Source organism: Camponotus floridanus, unplaced genomic scaffold (assembly GCF_003227725.1).
Source record: "Camponotus floridanus strain SB8 unplaced genomic scaffold, Cflo_v7.5 scaffold25, whole genome shotgun sequence".
Taxonomy (NCBI): Eukaryota; Metazoa; Arthropoda; class Insecta; order Hymenoptera; family Formicidae; genus Camponotus; species Camponotus floridanus.
The window spans coordinates 1,743,996-1,764,980 of NW_020229381.1; the positions used below are offsets into that span (position 1 = coordinate 1,743,996).

Genomic DNA, 20,985 nt, shown 5'->3' on the forward strand with positions numbered 1-20,985 from the left:
TCAAAAATATGCAATTATATAAAAAATAAATATTTTTTCTTATATAAATATAAAAAACAAGAACAAGTTTTTTTTTTAATATTATTTTTAATATTATTTATGTAATATTATTGCATTATACCAGCTAAGATATTAATTTATTGTTAATTTTTCTAGATATTTTCTAAATATTTTCTATTTACTATTAATTATTGAAATATAAAAATTATTTACTATTAATTATTGAAATACACGTGCATATATATCTATTTCTAGTTAATATTTTGAAAAGATATGTAACAATTTTTAAATCATAGTTCTTCAGGCTCGATGTATTATGAATTATTATATGTATTTATTATTAAATTGGCTTCTATATTGTTACAACATCAGTAAATTACATGTATATATGCTTGATAAATCTAATTGCTTCTCCAGGAAGGGGCACTAAAAAGCAATGAGAAGCGTCTTATTGCAGACGAAGGATATGTTATCTTGTGTTTAGCGTAGATATCTGCTCTGTAGATTAGGAACGAAGGGGACGATAACAGTGACCGATAAATTTCGCGGCGACTGTCTCTTACTTGTAATTAAACGCACAATTTAAACAGACCGTTAGTGTCACCATTGCTGAAGCAGAAGATTTCCTTCTGGTAGAGATCTTTAAGAGCAAATCTTATGTGTAATGGTACATCTACTACTTCAAAAAGAAATTAATACATCAATCATTTATACTCTCTATGAAAGTCATTAGATTAATACAAAATAAGAACTACTTTATATTTCTCATTCCTCGTGGCATAAAAAATAATAGATATATAAATAAAAAATAAATTTGATGTAATTAAATAATTATTCACTAAAAACAAACAATTTGTTTTTAATTTCGCTTTTAATATCTTGAAATATAATATATCCTTCGTCCATTTCGGAAAACAATATTGTAACTACCACAATTACTTTCTATAATCTACATATTATGCAATCGTGCATTTTCACTTTGCATACATATAGATACGCTATCATCCTAATTACGGTATTGTGATGACCCGCGTCGCGTACCAGTCGAACATCTGCGATCCATCGTGACGGATAAATCACCTTGGGACCACCCTCCAATCGCGTCTCGCCCATCGCCTTGCATATAGACAGTTACTAATGAGCCGACCCCATTTAATTAACCGTATATGGTTTCGATGCAACTGCCGGACTATTTGTGTATACGCGCATATTATCGGCGCGACACGCGACGCAACTTTGACTAACAAATTTATTACAATGCGTGGCGATATTTCATCGCGGCAGTTTTCTTGCGTCGACACATCTGTTCGATTTGTATCGCAGTATGCTACGAATCTATAGGTACGAACATTTGTTAGTAGTAGTATAGCTCGAGAACACAGCGGAGTCTAAAGCATAATCCATCGCCGACTCTTATCGGGAAATGAATTGCAAATCGCTTTGCATGTACCTAATAATTTGCAGGTCTCACTGACATACTCTCATTTTTTTTTTTTGCGCACAAAGAGACGTAATAAATGGAAACAGTCGGGACAATTTTAAGTGTTTCTCTCTTAACGATCATATATCTATTAAATAATTTCCTTTTGTAATTGTTATTCAATTCATTAGCAAAAATATTTTATAGTATTTTCATATTTTTACAAGTTAAAATTATTTAAATCGCATAACTCTGATTTAGCAAATATCATTATTTTATGCCATATTATTTGATACTACTATCATTTCTCCCGTATACATGTGACAAGAGATAAAATATGTAAAAAATAAGGCTATGTATGTAGAGTGAGAAAGAGAGAGAAAGAGAAGATGGAGGCTGTTATGATCTACTAAAGAGTGACCACCAAACAGCCTCCGTGGCGCAATCGGCTAGCGCGTTCGGCTGTTAACCGAAAGGTTGGTGGTTCGAGCCCACCCGGGGGCGTTTCTTTTTGCAAATAAAGTCTAAATATAATTAATATTTTGCTATATACAAAGAAGAATGATTAAAAGTACATCCTATAAGAATTATAGCCAATTTAGTCGAAAAAGTGAAGTAAACTTTAATAAAAATGTAAATTTTTATAAAATATTAAAGAGAATCTATATTTATAGAATAATGCAAAATTTAAGAGAAAGAGGAAGTATTTCGTTATGAACAAAAATAAAAAAATCATTTTGAATGTACCTTGAAATTCAAATTGTGTATCAACATATTTTTATGTCATCTCTATTCCATCTATAACATTATACTGCATATATAATATTAATATGATAATCTTGCATTGAGAAAAAATCTGAGGTACATATGTATGTAATAAAAACAACTGTAATTAAAAATTACCATCCTATAAGAATTACGTCCAATTTAATCGAAAAAATGAAGTAAACTTTAATAAAAATCTAAATTTTTATAAAATAAAGAGAATCTATATTTATAGAATAATGTAGAATTTAAGAGAAAGAGGAAGTATTTCGTTATAAACAAAAATAAAAAAATTATTTTGAATATACTTTGAAATTCAAATTATGTATCAAAATATTTTTATATCATCCCTATTCCATCTATAACATTATACTGCATATATAATATTAATATTAATATGATTAATATTGTATGAAAAAAATATCTGAGATATATATGTATGTAATAAAAACAATTGTAATTAAAAATTACGATCTGCTTTCAAAAATGCAACTTGATAAAATTTTAGGAAGATGCACACACACTGATAAATTACAGGTACTCACATTCCTCCAACGGCGCCGTGGCTTAGTTGGTTAAAGCGCCTGTCTAGTAAACAGGAGATCGAGGGTTCGAATCCCTCCGGGGCCTGGAAGCAAATAATAGTTGCTTTACAAAATTTTTTTACTGCAAAAAATGAATTTTATTCATTTTATCATATGTTAAATCTAATGTTTTTGACAAAAGTTACATATACCGACTCTACATTACGCCATACATGACATGTACATTTTAAGTTTGACAAATTATTAACGAGATAATACTATTGAACAATCGTGAAGCGTCAAAAGTGATAATTTAAAAATATCAATTGCGTATGATTGCAATCGTAATGATGCGTATGCTTACCTATGCTACGTCGATCTCGAAGTTGAACAAATACTGCATCGTTTCGATATTTCACGATGAATACAGGAACTCAACACTCGCGCGACAACATTTACTATCACTCGAGTTAAAAATCACGCAAAAAATTGACCGAATCGAACACGATATTGTATAATAATGACCAATTATCTCGAGAAATTAAGATGGCTTCCCGACATGTATGCTCGCGACGCAAAAGATCACTCGCGAAATCACACTTCGAACGTAAAAAACACGCGGAAAACCGAATCACTGACCGAACACTGCAACATTACGCGATCAACGAGCATTTCGCGAAACGATTAATAATAATAACAATTCGCGATCGTGCACACGAACTTGGATATTCGTAAAAAATACGGATTAATCGTCTACGAAATCACACTTGCAGCGTCACTTGAATATAAAATCGCGGGAAGATGGCTGCCACGAATATCAGCGCCGCCCAACGGTTGTTTTGCAAAGCAAATTTACCAGCTCGACGCGTTCGGAAAAGTTCGCTCGCGAGAGATTACATTTGCTCCATCATTCCAATATAAAGTAACAAATTACTCTCGATCGGATTAAACAGCGCAATTGATGGTAGTTTCATCAAACGATTATGATTATAGTGCACGATACTTGTTATAATATCTGATGTTCGAAGGATCGAAATTAATCGCGCGCGAAATCACACACACGTACACAAGCTCGCGACAAAATGGCTCGAACAGGGCTGCCACCTGTCGTCTCGCGAACTACCTAACGGCCGCCATGTTGGCCGCAGGAGCGACAACTGTTGCGCGGCAGACGGAGTTTGTTGTTGTACCGGGTCGCGCGTCATAACCTTGCACCGTGTGTCTCGCAGTTCGATAAAATGTCATCGTGCACGGATTTGTTGCGGCTGAACGAGAAACGACTGTTCAAAGACATCAGAGCGAGCCTGTCGTGCGGTGCTAAAGAGACGCGGAATATCCTCGAAGTGCGCGACAACGTGCTGTACGCGTGGAATGCCGACAAGTGTTGCGTGCTCACGTTCAACGTCGCGGCGACTCGTGGCAAGCTCGGCGATGACGTCCCTTATCAGGTGAGTACTCCTAATTGTCGTTTGACGAAGGATGTTTTCTCGTTCACGAGTAAATACGTCTCGAGACATAGTCTCTACGTAAATACGCAGCGCATTGTGTGTCGCGCAGTCTAACCTAGCCTAACCTTAACGACGTATCGGTCGCCAACGCGTGCGCTGCTTTTCCGCATGTTGCGTTGAACGATAAACTTACCTTCAAGAACGAGATTTATTCTTTCGATATTTGATAATTTTACGTAGATATTCCAAGCATGAATGACGACTTATTACTTTGATACGTATTGATATTATTATGTGGCATATTTTTCTTACGTAGGACGTTTTTCAACAAGCGACAAAAAGGAAACAGTGAATCATTTCATCCTTGTTTATATTTGATACACTATGTTCTCTGTGTCACTTGCTGGAAAATGCCCATAAATTTGGCAGTTGTATAAAACATAACACGAGATAATAACGATAATTAAAGTGAAATTTGTTAATAATAATTAAAGAAAGTATTTGCTAATTTAAATGCGATATTATTTTTATACTTTTAATCTCGATCAGTTTGAATGAAAATACTTGTTTGATAAAGTCATGGAATAATAAAATAGGTACGAATTTTTGTTATATTATTTAAAGTTATTTATGTTTTATTATTTAAAGTTATTTATGTTTTATAATAACATACAAACTGCCAAATAATACAAAATATTTATAAGTATTTAATATCAAATTCGTATATTACACAATATCAAAACTTCTCTTTAGAATTTTATATTTTTTTTATATATATATTTTATATATATATATATATATATATATACATACATTAAAAAAATAAAAAAATAATGCGAAAAAAAATATAAATATATTAATATAAAAAAATATTTAATTTTATAATAAATAAATTTAAAAAATAAATTTAACATGGAATATTGATATATGTTTACATTTCTTGTCTGTGTTTTGAAATAAGATTAGATTCAAAATATAAAATTCTAAAGAGAAGTTTAGTATATATATATACAGGGTGAATCATAATGGTTGTAACAACCTTTTACCATTAGAAATCAATTATCGACTGCAACTGTAATCAATCGAATAATTCATAGATGACAGCTGCTTGGATCGACCGTGTCTGCAGTAACGTACAAGCGAGTTAAATACTGTGAATCAAATAATATACATATTCTATGCATACTTTTCTAATATATTTAACTCTTTTATGTACATATTTTTCTTTCTACACGGTTTTTTTCTAATAACGCGATTTCTTATTATTGTGAAACGTATCTGCCACATAAAAAGAGATATCTTTTGCATTCGTGTATTTTTTAATACGATTTTTTTTAAATAATGGTATTTTAATACATAGAATTTGACGGCGATTTTTTCCATTCTTACACAAATCATTTTAACGTGTAAAAAGAGTTGGATTGGTAAACGATACAAAAGTATTCCTTTTTTATAAAAAAAAATGCGTAATTCTACTTTCTACAAGAAATATTCTGCTGTAGATATTAAGAATGTAAAAGTTATAACTTAGAAAATTAATAATAAGTAGAATAATTCTTGTAGAAAGCAGAATTACGCATTTTTTTAATAAAAAAAGAATACTTTTGTATCTTTACCAATCCAACTCTTTTTACGCGTTAAAATGATTTGTGTAAGAATGAAAAAAATCGCCGTCAAATTCTATGTATTAAAAAATCATTATTTAAAAAAAAATCGTATTAAAAAATACACGAATGCAAAAGATATCTCTTTTTATGTGGCAGATACGTTTCATAATAATAAGAAATCACGTTAGAAATTGATAAGATCTCTAATGATAAAAGTGTTAAACCATTATGATTCAATATATATAATATATATAAAAAAAAATAATATAATATAATATAAACAATATCGTAAAATCGATAAAAATAGAATAGAAATAGTAGAAAAAAAAAATTGAAAGGAAAGCATCATGAGAAAATTGTTTCCTCGAGGCAACTTGAGGCCAGTTCGCGTTACCGGTGCACTCGCGGAAAATGATTGCGCGGTAAATGAAAGGGAAGCGACGGAATCGCGGCGGGAGCGGTACGTTCCGTCCTCACGCTGCGGTCTCCGGTGCTTTTATTTCATTTCAATGGCACCGCGGGATCAGCGGGTTACGTTAATGCCTCGGCGCGCGCGAACGCAAAAGAGCGGCGAGGGGATAATTTATAGGAAATGGGTTGTTCGACGCTCCGGAGTAATTTAATTAAAATAAATGTCCGGGCCGCGGAGGAGCGCTGGCCGCACGGACGGACCCGCGGTTCCACGACTGCGAATAAAATGCAAATTCAGACCCTTCATCGGGGAAAGGGTCGCGCGTATGCGTATAGCTACGTAGGTAGATAAAGGTACCCGCGAGGGTAGCGAGAGGAGGAGGGGGAGGAGGGAAATAAGTGCGGACGGAGGGTCCGATGGTCTCTCGGTACCGATCGTCGCTCGTTCACCCGTTCACTGATTCGATAAGCCGTGGGATTCGATTAATTTCACTCAGCTGTCGTTTTAATAACGCGATGGCATAATATTTCATTTGTTGCGTTTGGTAGGTGCGATTAATTATCAATGACTTAAATCAGAAATTGATCGAAGCTTAGTCAATTTGACTCGACATCTTTCTTGTCGCGTTATTAAATACGAGTTAAACAATGTTTAACAAATCGAAAAAGGTGACAAAACACGTTAGTGTAAAGCTTTGACAACTCGAGATTCCTATCGTTGACGAATCAGCGTACGTACGATAGACGTGGGGATTTTCTAATCTCATCTCGACGATTTCTCGAAGGCGTCGATCGCGTTAAACGACGTCGACTCGGCGCGGCCACTTTGCGCCCGCCTCACTCGCTACCAAATGTATGCGCTCGGGCCTGGCTGAAATATCGGTCGTAAATAATAAAAGTTAGCGAGGTTCCTCTCTGGCGCGCACGCCGGGACTTTAAACCGGAAGATAGGTGTCGCAGGATACGGACGGGGGTGGCGGTGGGACAGAAGTGGCGGCGAGTCGAGGGACGGCGGCGTGGCGCGGGACGGAGACAAAGACGCACCATTGTCAACCGCTCCGCCATCGGAACCGCCATCCGCCGCTGCGGGAAACTTTGAATCATTTTTATTGCATAGAGTTATCTTTGTTACCAGCGGAACGAACGTCTAAACGCGCCCTCTCCCTCCTTCTCGCCCCCTCTTTCTCCCCCTTTCACCCCTTGCCGGGGTATCTCTCTCTCGCTCTTCCCCTCGCGCCTTTCGCCAGGTCACTCCCGGCCCTCGTTCTTCGTCCTCGCCTTCCTGCCGGTTACGTTCTCTTTCCCTTTTTGCGCACCCCTTTCCCTCCCCCACCTGTCTCCCCGTCTCCGACGACCGGGCCGAGAGATAATACGAACGCGAAAGCTTTCACACCCCTTTGGCTGCCCAAATGGAATAAGTTCTTTAATTCGCGGATTTACCGCCGGGCAAACGAATCGTCCGCGCTGTCGCCGAGATAATATTCGGCGGACGAAAGAGGGCCACTTCTTGGCCGAACTTTTCATTCGCGCCGTGTCTTCTTCGAGGTACTTACCGAAAACAAACGATGATTTTGTGAATCGCGATAAATTACTCCAAGTTGATTTAAACTACTGAAACGTGTTTAAGATGCCGCGTACGCGAAGACTAATATTTGTCGACAAATAATAATTAATAAATGAAATCTTTGCGGAAAAACTCACATTTTTAAATAAATGTTTGATACATATGATTATTTTTATTCTCTCGTATTTTGCAATCTTATATCTTAATTCCAATTAGAGAGTTTATTATAAAACAATTATAAATATATAAATGTCAAGAAAAGATATAGAAACATTGAACGACGCCTAATTAATTAAAATAAAAATAACTTAATGCGGCTCAAAATCACGCAAAACTCATGCTACCATCTACGATTCTTTACGCAATTTTTTTTTTCATACATCCAGCGCGATTAAATTCGTGAAACGCAGACGATCGCAATCGCGCCAAGGTAAGAATTACTTCGATTCGGGAGCGCACAACAGGGCGATGCCAACGGCCTACGTGACGCTTTCTATATGCCTCGCGACGTATAAAGGGGGCAATCTTATCTAAATTAAAACCGTTGTGTGTTGCGACGAGTCGAGGGGTCAGCGGCGCGAACAAAATAGAAAATTTCGGGGCGGATTCCTGCCTCCACCGCTGCCGGCTCGCTCCGTCTCAGGAACGGAGCGGAATATCGCGTAATAAGCGAAATCCTCTCGACGATAATTAAAAAGTAATTTTACGGTGACATTTGTAACTGCGGACCCGCCTACTTGCCGTCGCCGGTAAATACACGTGCAGTCGCGCGTTCTATGTGTGTACACAAGCAATAACTACGACGTACGCGGGTATACTCTATCCTCCCGTCTGCACGCGCGTGTACATGTGTACGTGTACGTCTGAATGTTGCCGCGGTCAGATTCACGCCCGAGCGTATAAGCAAATGCGGGGGATGGCCGTAGTTCCTGGGCCAGGTTAGCTGCTGTGCCGTGCACGTGGAGGTATACGAGAAGGCATACCTAGAGCAATAAAATTCACGGGAAGTGTTTTACATCGGGTGGCGCGCATAGCTCGTTCTCTCCTTCTCTCTCCCTCTCGATCTCTCTTTCTCTCCCTCTCAACGCGTGGATATGGAAAGCGCGAGGGAGGAGAGAGAGAAGTAGAGAAGCGAGGGAGGCTCGACGAATTCAGTAAGTGGCGGACAATGGCTTTTGTGGTAGACATCGGCCGTGCACATCCCTCGCCGCGCGCATCCCCCTTTTCGACATTCGTATTTCGTTCCACGGCGCGGATACATTTTCTCCTCCACGTTCTCTGTATTTTTGTCTCCCTCTCCCTCTCTCTTTTCCGCGAGCACTCGAAGCGTCATACTCTCGGAGATGCGAAAAAAAACGGTAACCCTACGTGAACGGGCGAAATCTTTCTCTCTTTGTCTCGACTCATTTATTATTAGGGATGTACGCGCGCCCTCGAAAACGTCACATCGGAAAGATAATCGCTCAGGGTCGTCGCGAAATTCGGTCGCTTCTATGTCCCGATCGAGAATACATCGGCTATAGCAATGAATATTATGTGATAGAACGTGTATCCATATTTTATTGTAAAAAATTGCGACATTATATATTGATTTTTTTATAATTTATTCATTATAATTAAAATGCGCAATTATTTTTCTTCTTATTCTTATTTCTTATTGTCATTTAATTTCACATGGGTCTTGCTTTTTAAGAAAGTTTTAATTAAAATTTTATCAACCATTTAATATAATAAAAATTAAAATTTTTCCTAAAATAGAATTAACTTAATCCCCAGTTTTCGTCGAAAAATTTATCGAGAGGAAGTTTATAACATTAACAACTATAGCAATACGCACATTGAATTAATTAGACGCGATGCGGGATAGGCAAGTCATAAAAATTATTTGACATTAGGAGCGAAATTTAATGAATCGTCAAGGGAATGCTTAAACCAGCATCGACGATGTTATTGGACGGAAGCGAGCTGGCATGTAAGTCGCTCCAATACACGCGCAACATTGCGAATGTGTGGCTCTTGTACTCTCGTGAACCGGCACCTTTATCTCTCGCAGCCGCGAAGTCGTATACAAGAACGACGACGGTCCATTGTCAAAGCTGCCCGTTAAAATACGGTATACGCCCTTAGTCTTGGAAGGAACCGGGCGCGCACCCACCGGCCTCCATTATCGTCGCGTGTATAGCCTATGAGCGGTGAAAGGGCTGCGAGGCCCCGGCAATGACAATAATTCCGCGCTAATAACCCCTCGCAGAGACTTCTCGGAGCGGCCCTTGCGACAGCGATAGCGCCGCGTCTTTGTAACCCGACCAACCGGTCGTCCAAGGACTGAGCATCGACGAGGACCGAGTAATGTCATTGAGCCCTTGGAACCCATAATCTAAAAGCACACCTTCAGATTTTACTCTTCCGTAACTTCATCGCGACATATTCCTGGATCAGTCAAGATACGTAAACTTTGTTAGATGAGAGAAAGAGAGAGATTCTCTCTCTCTCAAATATATTAATCTTCTAATATTATAGTTACAACTCCATTTATCTAGTGATTTTATCATACATGTATAATCATCTTTTTTTATAACAAGTAGATTTAATCAATCTTTCAAGAATCTTGCATATTAATTAAAAATAATTTTTTTCGAAATAACAAATATTTTTATAAAGAATTAGATATCTAAATTTTCAACAAATAATAACTAAAAAAATATATAATAATTAAAAAAATCATAGTGTTTCTCAAGGATATATAAAGTAATAATAAAACATTTTTCAACGACACTTTATCACTAAAATGATCATCTCGATACATGAAGCGTATCGAATCGTCTATTCTGACGGATGAGGAAGAGAGGGGGTCGAGCAAAGTGGATGGCTCTCATTCCGCGGGGGGTGGCTTTGTCATCCGCGGGACGCCTTGGCGGGCTAATGCATTTCCTTTACAGTTTTAATGGGCATTCATAACTAAGTTTAATAATGCCTGTAGGAGGCGAGCCGTCGCGGTTGCATATCTAATAATTCCATGGCTCCACCTCGCGCAGGAAGTGGCGCGCGGCACGGATTTTAGTGGTGGTTGCTCGAGCTTTCGCCCCCACACTATCCTCGGCTTCTGAAGATATCCATCCGACCTTATTCCCTTTCTCGCACTCTCTTTCCTTCGTTCTCGCGATTCTCGGCGCAGTTTGAAACACCGTTCTCAAGTCTCAACTGTTACAAAAGTAACTACGAATACTATTTTAAACACGATTTTTTATTTAATGAAATATAAGAAAAAAACATTGAATATTATTTATTTTATATAAAAATATAATCGCATTTTAAATACGGAGTAATAACAAATTATCACTTTTTCTTCGTATTAGGAATTCGATTTAAAATTAACTTATTAATCTTATAATAAAACACATAATATATTTATATATTCTTCCGTTTATACAAATTCTAACGGAGACATTTAATTTTGAAATATATAGTAAATAAAATAAAGTCGCAAAAAAAGAAAGTCTTACAATTGCCATCTTTTCCCACCATTCGATTGTCGAGTCCGATGGAAACAGTGAAATTGTATAATTCTCGGAGTGTTCGCGGAATTACCACCTATTTCCATTTTATGTCCGATACATATCGCTCGGCAGCCGAAAGCCCATTTGAAACGCCTTAATCTCCATTGAATCACCGACGATGAGAACTCGCGGACAGAAGATCCACCTATAGCCACGGAAGGAGATGGGCGAGGGGGACGCTGGGTTCCGGCCACGACGGTGGCATAATGGCGTCTTGGTAGTAGGACCGAGATATAAATCCCGGCGCCGTTATATGGCGTAACGTGCCATCTTAGCTCGGTCTTCGCCCGCTCTTCGCGCGAGGATGGGGAAGAGAAGGCGAAGCCAGCGGCGCCGTCTCTAATAAATAACCCCGAGACAATGGACACTGTCCAAAACACGGCGGATCTTACGCCTTTAACTTGGGTACCAAGTCTCAACCCTTGCCCGCGATTCTCGCACCAGCCCCCCTTCCCTCCTCTCGGCGTGTGTCCCGCTCCCATCCCCTTTCTTCGCGGCTCTCGTCGCCTCGTCTCCGGACGACCCGGCCACCCCCGCGCGATCCACGACGGATTCTCACCCCCGAAAGCGACCACCGTCTCTCGCGTCCCGCCGTGGTAGTCTTCTCGAATTATAATGTTTGTTTCTAACAAATTACCATGATAATGCCTGGCGTCGCATAGCGGCGAAACCGTGTCTTCGGTGGCACACTTAAATTACACGACTATGCGCGAATACGAGGAGGAGTCGTCGTCGTCGTCGTCGTTGGCGAAGAACCGCAGCGGTACCGTCGTTGGTAGCAGGTAGTTGTAATGTTAATTAGCCACTTACCTAACCGTACACCCGTAGACAATCGGACTGCTTTCTCGAGAAGGTATTTCGAAGTTTTGTATCCTTAGTCGCGATGTCGAGAAAGGATAAGATTTAAAGACTGACACGAACAGTTACATCGGACTACGTCGTGATAATCGCGCATCGATAGGAAAATTTATTCTTCCAATGTCATTTTTCCCACGTCTTTCTCCGTCAAATTCGCATGCTATCAATAAACTAAAAAGTACAAGTATAAACTGATATTCATTGTAACATACGGTATAAAAATTTTATCGTATCCGCTAATTAAATTTATGTCCTTAAAGACTTTTTAAAAGTTTAATATTTTTCCGTAAAAAAGATGCTGAGATTTTGTAGCTCAATTGAATTTAAAAAGGTACAAGGAATGATGCATTGTTCTCTTTTCGAGTTGCGATGCATTTTCTGTCTTGTTCGCCGTGAGCACATTTGAGAGCGCACTGATTTAAGTTCCACGTCTGATGCGACAAAGCGTTATTACATCCCATGCGTAGGAACACGCGTTAAATCAGGAGTCAACGGGAGGAAATTTTGTCCTGTCAGTCCGGAACATGTCCGCCAGCATCATCGTATTCGTCGGCGCGCGCGCATAAAAATTATGTCAACTCCTACGACCGAGGTGAGCTAGTGCTGGTAATATACTTTCTACGTTTCGTCGGCGGACACCCTATTATGCAGCGAAGCGACGCAGGCTGCGAAGGCGATAAACTTTATTTTCCAAAATCGTCTGATGCGCGTATCCCGGCCGCGGTAACGATCGTGATAACGCGCAGCTCGTAGAAACGAACGAGGGATGATAGGGGATTCCGAAAAAAAAAAAAAAACAAAAACAAATTGTCGACCGCAATTTTTTTTCACGCGACGTTGTCGCTGCGACGAGTTTTTTGATCGCCCTCGGTGGATAAAAAAACGGGCGTTAAAATATTTTTTCCACATGACAACGTAACGCCGCCAGAAATATAATTAGCTTTGATGCTCAAAACGGCATCACCGTATGTAAAGAGGCGAACGCATAAGTTTGCATTTTTCAATCGTTAAGAATATTAGAATCGATGTCCGATTGGTACAAATTATTTTATTCATAAATATTTATCTACTCAATACTATTATAATTGTCATGTAAGACATGATATCAATTATTATATAAACGTTGTAAAAATAGAAAGATATCACAAAAAACGATATCGTAAAAAACATTTAATTGTCTTACAACCATCAGTTACATTGCTTTAAATTCTAGACATTTCTTCTATTATCATCTATTATCATTAATTAATATCCCGAAATAAGCTTCTAAAATAATCGAATAAAGAATATTTTCTCGATTAAGAAAATGGATAAATATATTTTTGATATATGACAGTAATATTAACAGCCGATTTATATATATTTATTTCCAAATAATTTCCAAATGGCATATATTTTATTTGAAAATTTCAAATCTTTATCTAGACAAAACTATATCATTAAAATATTCATATAGCTGTATAATATATCGAAAAATTGATAAATAATTAATCAAAACGATCTATTTTTTATTTTCTGATTTGAAAAAAACCTTTTGGTTTAAAGCGTGTTACTTTAAAATACGTAAAAATTATAATGTTGACGTCCAAAACAAATGTAACTGTCATAATAATATCAAAATAATTGACAAAGTTGACTGCGTTATCGGTACAATTTTAATGAGAAAACTGTCACGTCATTTGGAAAAATGTTTTATTAGAAATCCGCATACATTAAACTTATATATTTGGATTAAAAATATATTTGGATAATTATATATTTACAAAAAGAAAAAAATAACTTTTGTTTTTTTATGTTGACCATATATCTTCATTGTTTGTAATCTTTCCGATAAGTAAGATTAGTAAGGCAATTAACGCGACTGGCGAAAAAATGTGATAGTATATAATTCGCAAAACAGAGAGTAGCGACTTATGAATGTATAATTTTTAATCTGCCACAACGACTCTAACGACGACCATGACAACGATCTACAGTAAACGAGCTTTTAATTTATTGATGTGTTTTATGAGATACGCACAAAGATACAAGTAGCAACCCTACTCATTTTACGCTTATATCCCGTTTACATCCAATATAGATGATAACTCGCAATAAAAACCCGAAACTTTTATTATTAGTATTTTCAGTTTAAGGCAGACACAATAAGTAAAATCTCATAATCCTATCGTTCAAATCACTCTAATAGAATTTTGCCTCGTTTAATATTCCGATCGAAACGTCGCAGATTTGATCGAACTCTGTATTAAATATCCAAGTCTCATCGTTCTGATATTAAATCGCCAAAGGGGGAGGGGTGAAGGTGGCAAGAAATACTAAAAGAATAAGAAGAGGACGAAATTGAAGCAAACGGAGAAGGAACGAACGCGAACCGGGCGAACGTCTGGCTCGGCCCTCGAGCAGTAAATCCAGAAACGGTGTTACAGGGCGGCCCGGAGATAATGCGCAATCATTTTGGAATGGAAATTAAAATCAGATGATGAATCCTAACGATGCCGTTTATTATTTTAATTTTCCGCGAAGGCCGCCGCCCTCGACACGGGCTACCGGCGGCCGCCGACGCCGCCGCGCTGGTAACTCGAGTTCGAGACACTAAATTACCTTCCTATTAGCCGTATAATTACAAGATGGCCCCGGTAATTTCCGTTTATTCCGACTTCGTCTCGCCGAACGGCCGCTTTATATTACTCGTGGCCGTACACGATATCGCGTTGATTGCCATATAACCGCGGTTCGGATGATATATATTATCAATATCTCTGCCGATGGGTAATCAAATTAAATTTTATTGCCCTGATATCTGTGACCGAAAACACGAGTGGAATTTTAATATTTTTCTATAATTTATACTATCAAATATTTTATAATTTTTCACTCGAAACAATTTCATACGTCCTATGTCATAATTGTTGCTTACAAAAGTAACATATTGCGTTTATGTTCGCTTACAAATGACGACGTTAAATGTGAACGAAAGATCGCGAATAAAAGCGTAAAGAAACACATCGTATTGGCATTGTATCCGTTAACGGTGAAAATCTTTCGTCGCTTTTCACACTCGTGTCGAACGATGAAAACAGCGGCGTTACGAGCCTTTAAATGCGCCAATAATCGGGACTTTCGCTTTTACGCGGCGATAAATCGCGGACTTCTGGTGCCCTTCTGCGCGGCCTCGCGCGAATTTACATCCGCGGTGACGTATAAAACTCGCCGGGAATCGTTCTCCCCTTTTCGCGCGGCTCGCGTATGCCGTGCCGGCAGCTTATTATAATGTAACTGTAACTTTTTATGTCGCTCGTAACTCCGATACAGCGCGGCATCGCGGCTGCGGGGCATCAGCATCGGTTTCCACCACGGTTGCTGCTGTACATTTGGACAAACAAGTATTATTGCCTTCCTTTATCCCTCTCCCCCCCTCGCATCTAGCTGGCTAGTTTATGCGACTTCGCTCGCTCGAAACGCCAGTGCCGTTTGTGCCTTACGATTGGAAACTGTTATGACGTACGCACGATTTATGCGAATCACTAGTAGACGCTTCGTGCGGATGGTACAGTCGTATCCAGGTTATTTTCATATTTTGTAAAAATGGCGAGAATGGGCGATGCCAAGATAAGAATGGAAATTTGGTTAGATAATGTCGGACGAAAAATTTTACGATTGCTACTAACAATAAGATAACAATGGAAATGAATAAAATGTGGATATTTTGTTGCATTCAGAACTTATTTATTTTTAATAAATAACTTAATAATTTTTAATAAATTTTTTAAAATAAACTTATCAATCTTTCGTAATTCGTCGAAGACCAGCTCTTGATTTTCGTATTCATAATAGCATTTTATCATAAGCACCTTCGATATTAATTATTATATTTTTCTGATAATTCAGAAATATATTTTTTTTAATTAAAACGAAACACGATTAATATGAAATGCAGCCAGAAGCTAAAATAGCTTATGCGATATTAGTATGCTGAAAGCATTTATGACCGCTTTTACCTTAGAAATCTATTATGCGATACATTTCAGTTTCCAAGCAAACGTTAAGTTCTCCCTCTTTCTCTCTCTCGTGGACCTTTAAAATATATTTCTTAACCATACACGTTTCGTATTCATTAAAGAATAGGGATTCATACCGATATACCTACTTTGTTTCTAACGTCTGCTACGTGAATTCACCGCTGGCTTTCACATACTTCCAAGATTACTTTTTTGTCCGCCCTAGAGAGTCGGAGAAAGGGATGAGGAGGAGGGGGGAGGGGGGGTTAGGTAATTAAAACCTCGAGTAGGTAAATAACGGACTCTGCTAGGCAAGTGCGCGAGCCACCGAGAAAACGTAATAAGTAGGCGAGTCTGTAGCCTTAAAAAGGGTGAGATCCTTAAAAACCGTCGGATCCCACGTCGGATCTGCCGCTATTTTTCGCGTTAATTTAAATTTCGTAATTAACCGGCTACGTATGAATTCTCGAGAGAATACATAAAGGTCCTTCCTTTAATTTCCGCGAGGATTCGTTATAATACCGCGTCCCCTTGCCCGGGTTGAGTCGGACGTGGATTTTCTGACCTCGAAGGGGACGCGGGCGAAAGAAAAATGGACGCCGAACGTTATGACCGGAATACCTTACCGTTTCGTCAGGATGGGAACATAAACTCTGTGAAATTAACTCTGTCGCCGCCACATGTCTACGTCGCGATTGGTGCTTTATGAACGAACAGAATGCAAATAAATGAAATGCTTTAAATATGTCACTCGACGATAGATTTAAGGAAGATGTGAGAAATAAGTGAGATTTTGCATTGACTTTGTAAAAAACTGGATGCCTTTCTTTAAGTGACACAGCCCTTTAAAAGAAATCGAATTCTCCTCGTAAAGTAATCACGGCGATGACTGTATTTACTTGCTGATTGGGGTCGCCCCGTGGTGCAGGGAACCTACCGTAATTACCGAGTATTTTTCTCGCGCAAGCCACCCCTGTAACTGATTGATATTTTGTATTCAGCAGATACCATTGTGTTATATTATTTTGTAAGAATTCATTATAATAGTCCATTTACCGTTCAAATTACTATTTTGACTTGTATTATTTATTTTACTATTAATTAATAATTAGATAAATAATACAAGAGTACATAATAAAATAATTAATAATTATTCTTCTCTCATCTATCAATAAAAATAAAATTATACTAAACAATTTTTATTCGCATAAAGTGTTTGCAAACTTTCGTCATATATATTAAAATTATTGATAATATTAATAAAAATATTATCTATAATTATATATATTTATATTAGTTATAATTCTCAATAAAATAGCATCATTATTTATAGTATTTTTTAAGATGCACAACGACTGATTCATTCTTCGGTCGCGTATGTTTTATAGGCGTATAAAGATATTCTGTATCCAGAATATAGTTCTATCGAGCCGACAATGATAAACTCGGCTCAGATGTAAAACGTGTAGTAGCACGAGTGTCTCGAGGAACGAAGAGGTTTTATAAACTCACGCCCCATTTCACTGAAGGTTCATCTTTAATTTCTTCGCGTTTTTTTCCCCCTCGCTTCGCGTCGCGCCACTCGACACTCCTTTAAATTCCACCTCGATCCCACCTTTACGTTAACTCCTCGGGGAAGGGAGACAAGCCACCCCCGCGTTACTGTTCGCTCATTTCTCCGGTTGTCTTACGGCGATTAACCACGGCTGCTAACTCCCACTCTCGTAACCACCTCCGACCTGTCCTGGACGTTTTCCCGTGTTCCTCCGGTCGGCTCTACGAACCCCACCCTTGGCTCTCTTCCGTCGTAGTCACATTCTTAATATCGTCTTTTTAAGATTTTTTTAAGTGCCATTAGGGAAACTATATTGCCACTCGCCAGAAAGGGTGCTGACGGGATACCGGCGACCGTTTCACTGCGCATTTAACTCGTTTCTCCAAGTAGTTAGAAGTCCAATCCATTTCTCTTTTAACAATTAACAATTTACTTTTTTACAGATATTTAATAATATACATATAGTATATACATACTCCACGAGTAAATCGTAAAATATTGAAAAATTGTTGAATTGTTTTTGAAAATGATATAGAAAGCTCATGTTAAGCTGCCTTATTAGCGAGCGATTTACATAACTAAAATGAAATATTGTAATGTTATAAAATTATTAATGCGATTAAATCGCATTATCAAAAATTGAAAATATATACAATATACGCCAAAATAATAAATTATCTAATGCCTAAACTCTTTTAAGAATGCAATATAACACTTTTTCGTTTATTTGCCTCCCGAATTATTTGGAATAAATGCAGAATAATAATACTGCATAATAAAACTGAGAAATATAAAAGGACATTTTTGACAATCTTTCTTCTGATAATTTATTATGAATTTACAAGAATCGATAAAGCAAAAGCAATTTCTCGCTCGTAAGACTCATTTTATTCTCTGTCTTTGTCTCGCGTTTCTACTATGGATCCGAGCGTCGGTAGTCACATTCTTAATATCGTCCTCTCAAGATTTTTAAGCGCCATTAGGGAAACTATATTGCCATTCTCCGCGGCACTGTACCACCGGTGTCGGCCAGGTTGGTGATGTCGGCGGCGAGGGCGACGACGACGGCGAAGGCGCGAGAAGAGGAGACGCGATCGCAGAATGCGAGCTCTCTCGGCTTCCGCTCAAATTACGCAAATAAATTTCCTTTATTTTTACAAGCTCCCTTCTCTCGTCTCGACAAACGCGGCCCTTCGACGGTCAGGAAAGGGGAGTAAAATATCGTAACTCGCGACTGTACCTTAATGACAGCGCGATCATACTCTACTTATTATTAAGAAATCATCAAGAAATGATAGTTCATAATTCCGCTATCATATTAAGTTTCTTTGATCGCCGACTTAGCTAATTTAATAATTGGGTCTGACAAAAAGAAGAATAAGGAAAACATGAACTTGAAATATTTTTATTTGCACTTACAAAAATATATTTTAACGAAAAAATATATATATTATATAATATCCAAAATTAATACATTAATTCAAATTTTTTAATCATATTTTTTATAATCTTGTACTAATATTTTTGAAGAAAAACGAGAGAAAGTATTGCTAAATTATTATAAAATAATAATAACTTATGAAGCAGAAATTTTCCGTGTTTTTAGAACCTTCCTTATTTTTGTTAGATAGCTCAGCGAATATGCGAGTTTACCTCTCTTGTCGTTCTTTAAAGAATTTATTCTCGGCATCGCGATGGTTCAATTTCGCTCCAAAGTGAAAAAAAAAATCTGGTAAACGCCCGAAGTGTCTTGATTTAATTATCGCCTTCGCTGCAGAGTTACGGCCTTATTTATCGCGCGAAATAAGGGACCGAAGAAAAGCGGAACAGAGCCGGCTTACTACTTAAAATGTACAAATCCGACTGTCAGCCTCCTGTCGGGCTTTTCAACCCTCGTGCGACTTTTTTACTCACCACAAGCGCAGCCACACCGACGTAGCGACGAAAGTTACGAAGTGCAAACGACATCACGCAGCTTTTAAATTAACATCGTGTGTATGAAAGATTCATCAAGCATTTAATGGTGCAAGAAATAATCGCAAGAGCGAGGAATTATTTGTTAAATTAATTATTTTTGTTACATATACGTACACTTCTCTACGTATGACATTTTCGTTACGAGTACAACAGTCTATGCAATCTACATTACTTAGACGGAATATTTTTACACAAACTGTTAGTGGAATGTTAAACTAATTTTTATTTTTATCGACAATGACTTTATTATTAAATTATAAATTATATTCAAAATTTGCTCTAAATAATATTTATTTATCAATATAACTTTATAATAAAATTATAATTATAGTACAATTATTCTTTATTGCAAGATACATTGCAATAAATATAAATATAACGTTTAAATTATATCAAAATTATTTTTAAACCGGTAAAGGTCTTGGTTACATTTCTGAATATTATGTCTTGAAAAGTAAACATCATACTTGGCTTCCAAATATCTAAATATCACCGAAATCTCTCTAGTTTCCAATTCTGATTTCGAAAGTAGAAGAAGAGGAGGGAGAACAAATCGCAAGAGTAACGGAAGGGGTGAATGTATTTTATCGTAAGATCACCCCAGAGTGCCATTTCCACCCACGTAAAAGACTTCTTTCCGTCATTTCTGTTGCGTTTCTCTATTCTGCGTATACAATTGCCAATTCAATATGTCGAGGAAGCAAGAACATCGCGGGATTGACAAATCGAAGTACGAAATTGCAATGGCCCTTTGTCGCCCGAGGCGAAAATCAAATTACGAAAGCGACGATGCAGACGAAAAGTGATTTGAGCGTCGAGGGTGCGTCTTTCCTTCGACGGAAAGAGATATTTAAGGAAGGAATATTTTATTAGTTTCGATTGAAATTTAAACGGGAACGCAGGAAGTTTTATTCGACCCCACTTTGAACCATATCCCTACATAACTGATTCGAAACAATAATTTATTAAATATTGTGTAGAGTATATTTCTATAATTTAAGTCTTTAAATGACAGTTGAAACGTCAAGCGATATATATATTTATGCGTGTAATTTATTTATTATTTTGCCATCGCTAAAATTTCTGTTATTTATGATTTCTTATAATCTTAATAATATAAATTAAAATGTGTATGTGAAAAGTATAACGGATATTGATGAGAATATGAAGTAAGAACTCAATCAAATAAAATTAAAATTATGAGTTTTGACAAGGTAAACATAACAAAAAGCTCGATGCTTGCTTTGCGATTCTGAGACGGCAAAGAAATTGATACGAATCTTAATGCCGTTAAGACGACT

At 37.4% G+C, this 20,985-nt stretch overlaps 1 protein-coding gene, 1 long non-coding RNA gene and 2 other non-coding genes across 5 annotated transcripts in view; 3 read left to right on the forward strand and 1 right to left on the reverse strand.

The window, feature by feature from the left end:
- The window catches only part of LOC105248734, a 176,802-nt gene extending 172,975 nt beyond the window's left edge, over positions 1–3,827 (reverse strand). Inside the window, exons 1-2 of one of the 2 annotated variants that reach the window (XR_889005.3) lie at positions 3,074–3,826; positions 2,731–2,813 (exon numbers count right to left, since the gene is read on the reverse strand). This is a non-coding gene — a long non-coding RNA (uncharacterized LOC105248734). Of the gene's footprint in view, positions 1–2,730; positions 2,814–3,073 lie in introns of both variants that reach the window. The other variant, XR_003122885.1, reaches the window with a different exon arrangement.
- Positions 1,851–1,924, forward strand: Trnan-guu. The gene has a single exon. It is a non-coding gene; the product is annotated as a tRNA-Asn (tRNA).
- Positions 2,742–2,815, forward strand: Trnat-agu. Its single transcript has one exon. It is a non-coding gene; the product is annotated as a tRNA-Thr (tRNA).
- A 20-nt stretch (positions 3,828–3,847) lies between the features above and the next one.
- Positions 3,848–20,985, forward strand: part of LOC105248771 (nuclear pore complex protein Nup88) — a 64,277-nt gene continuing 47,139 nt past the window's right edge. Inside the window, exon 1 of the mRNA XM_025409201.1 lies at positions 3,848–4,157. Coding sequence (XP_025264986.1) covers positions 3,948–4,157 — 210 coding nt within the window. The 5' untranslated portion in view covers positions 3,848–3,947. The remainder of the gene's footprint in view (positions 4,158–20,985) is intronic.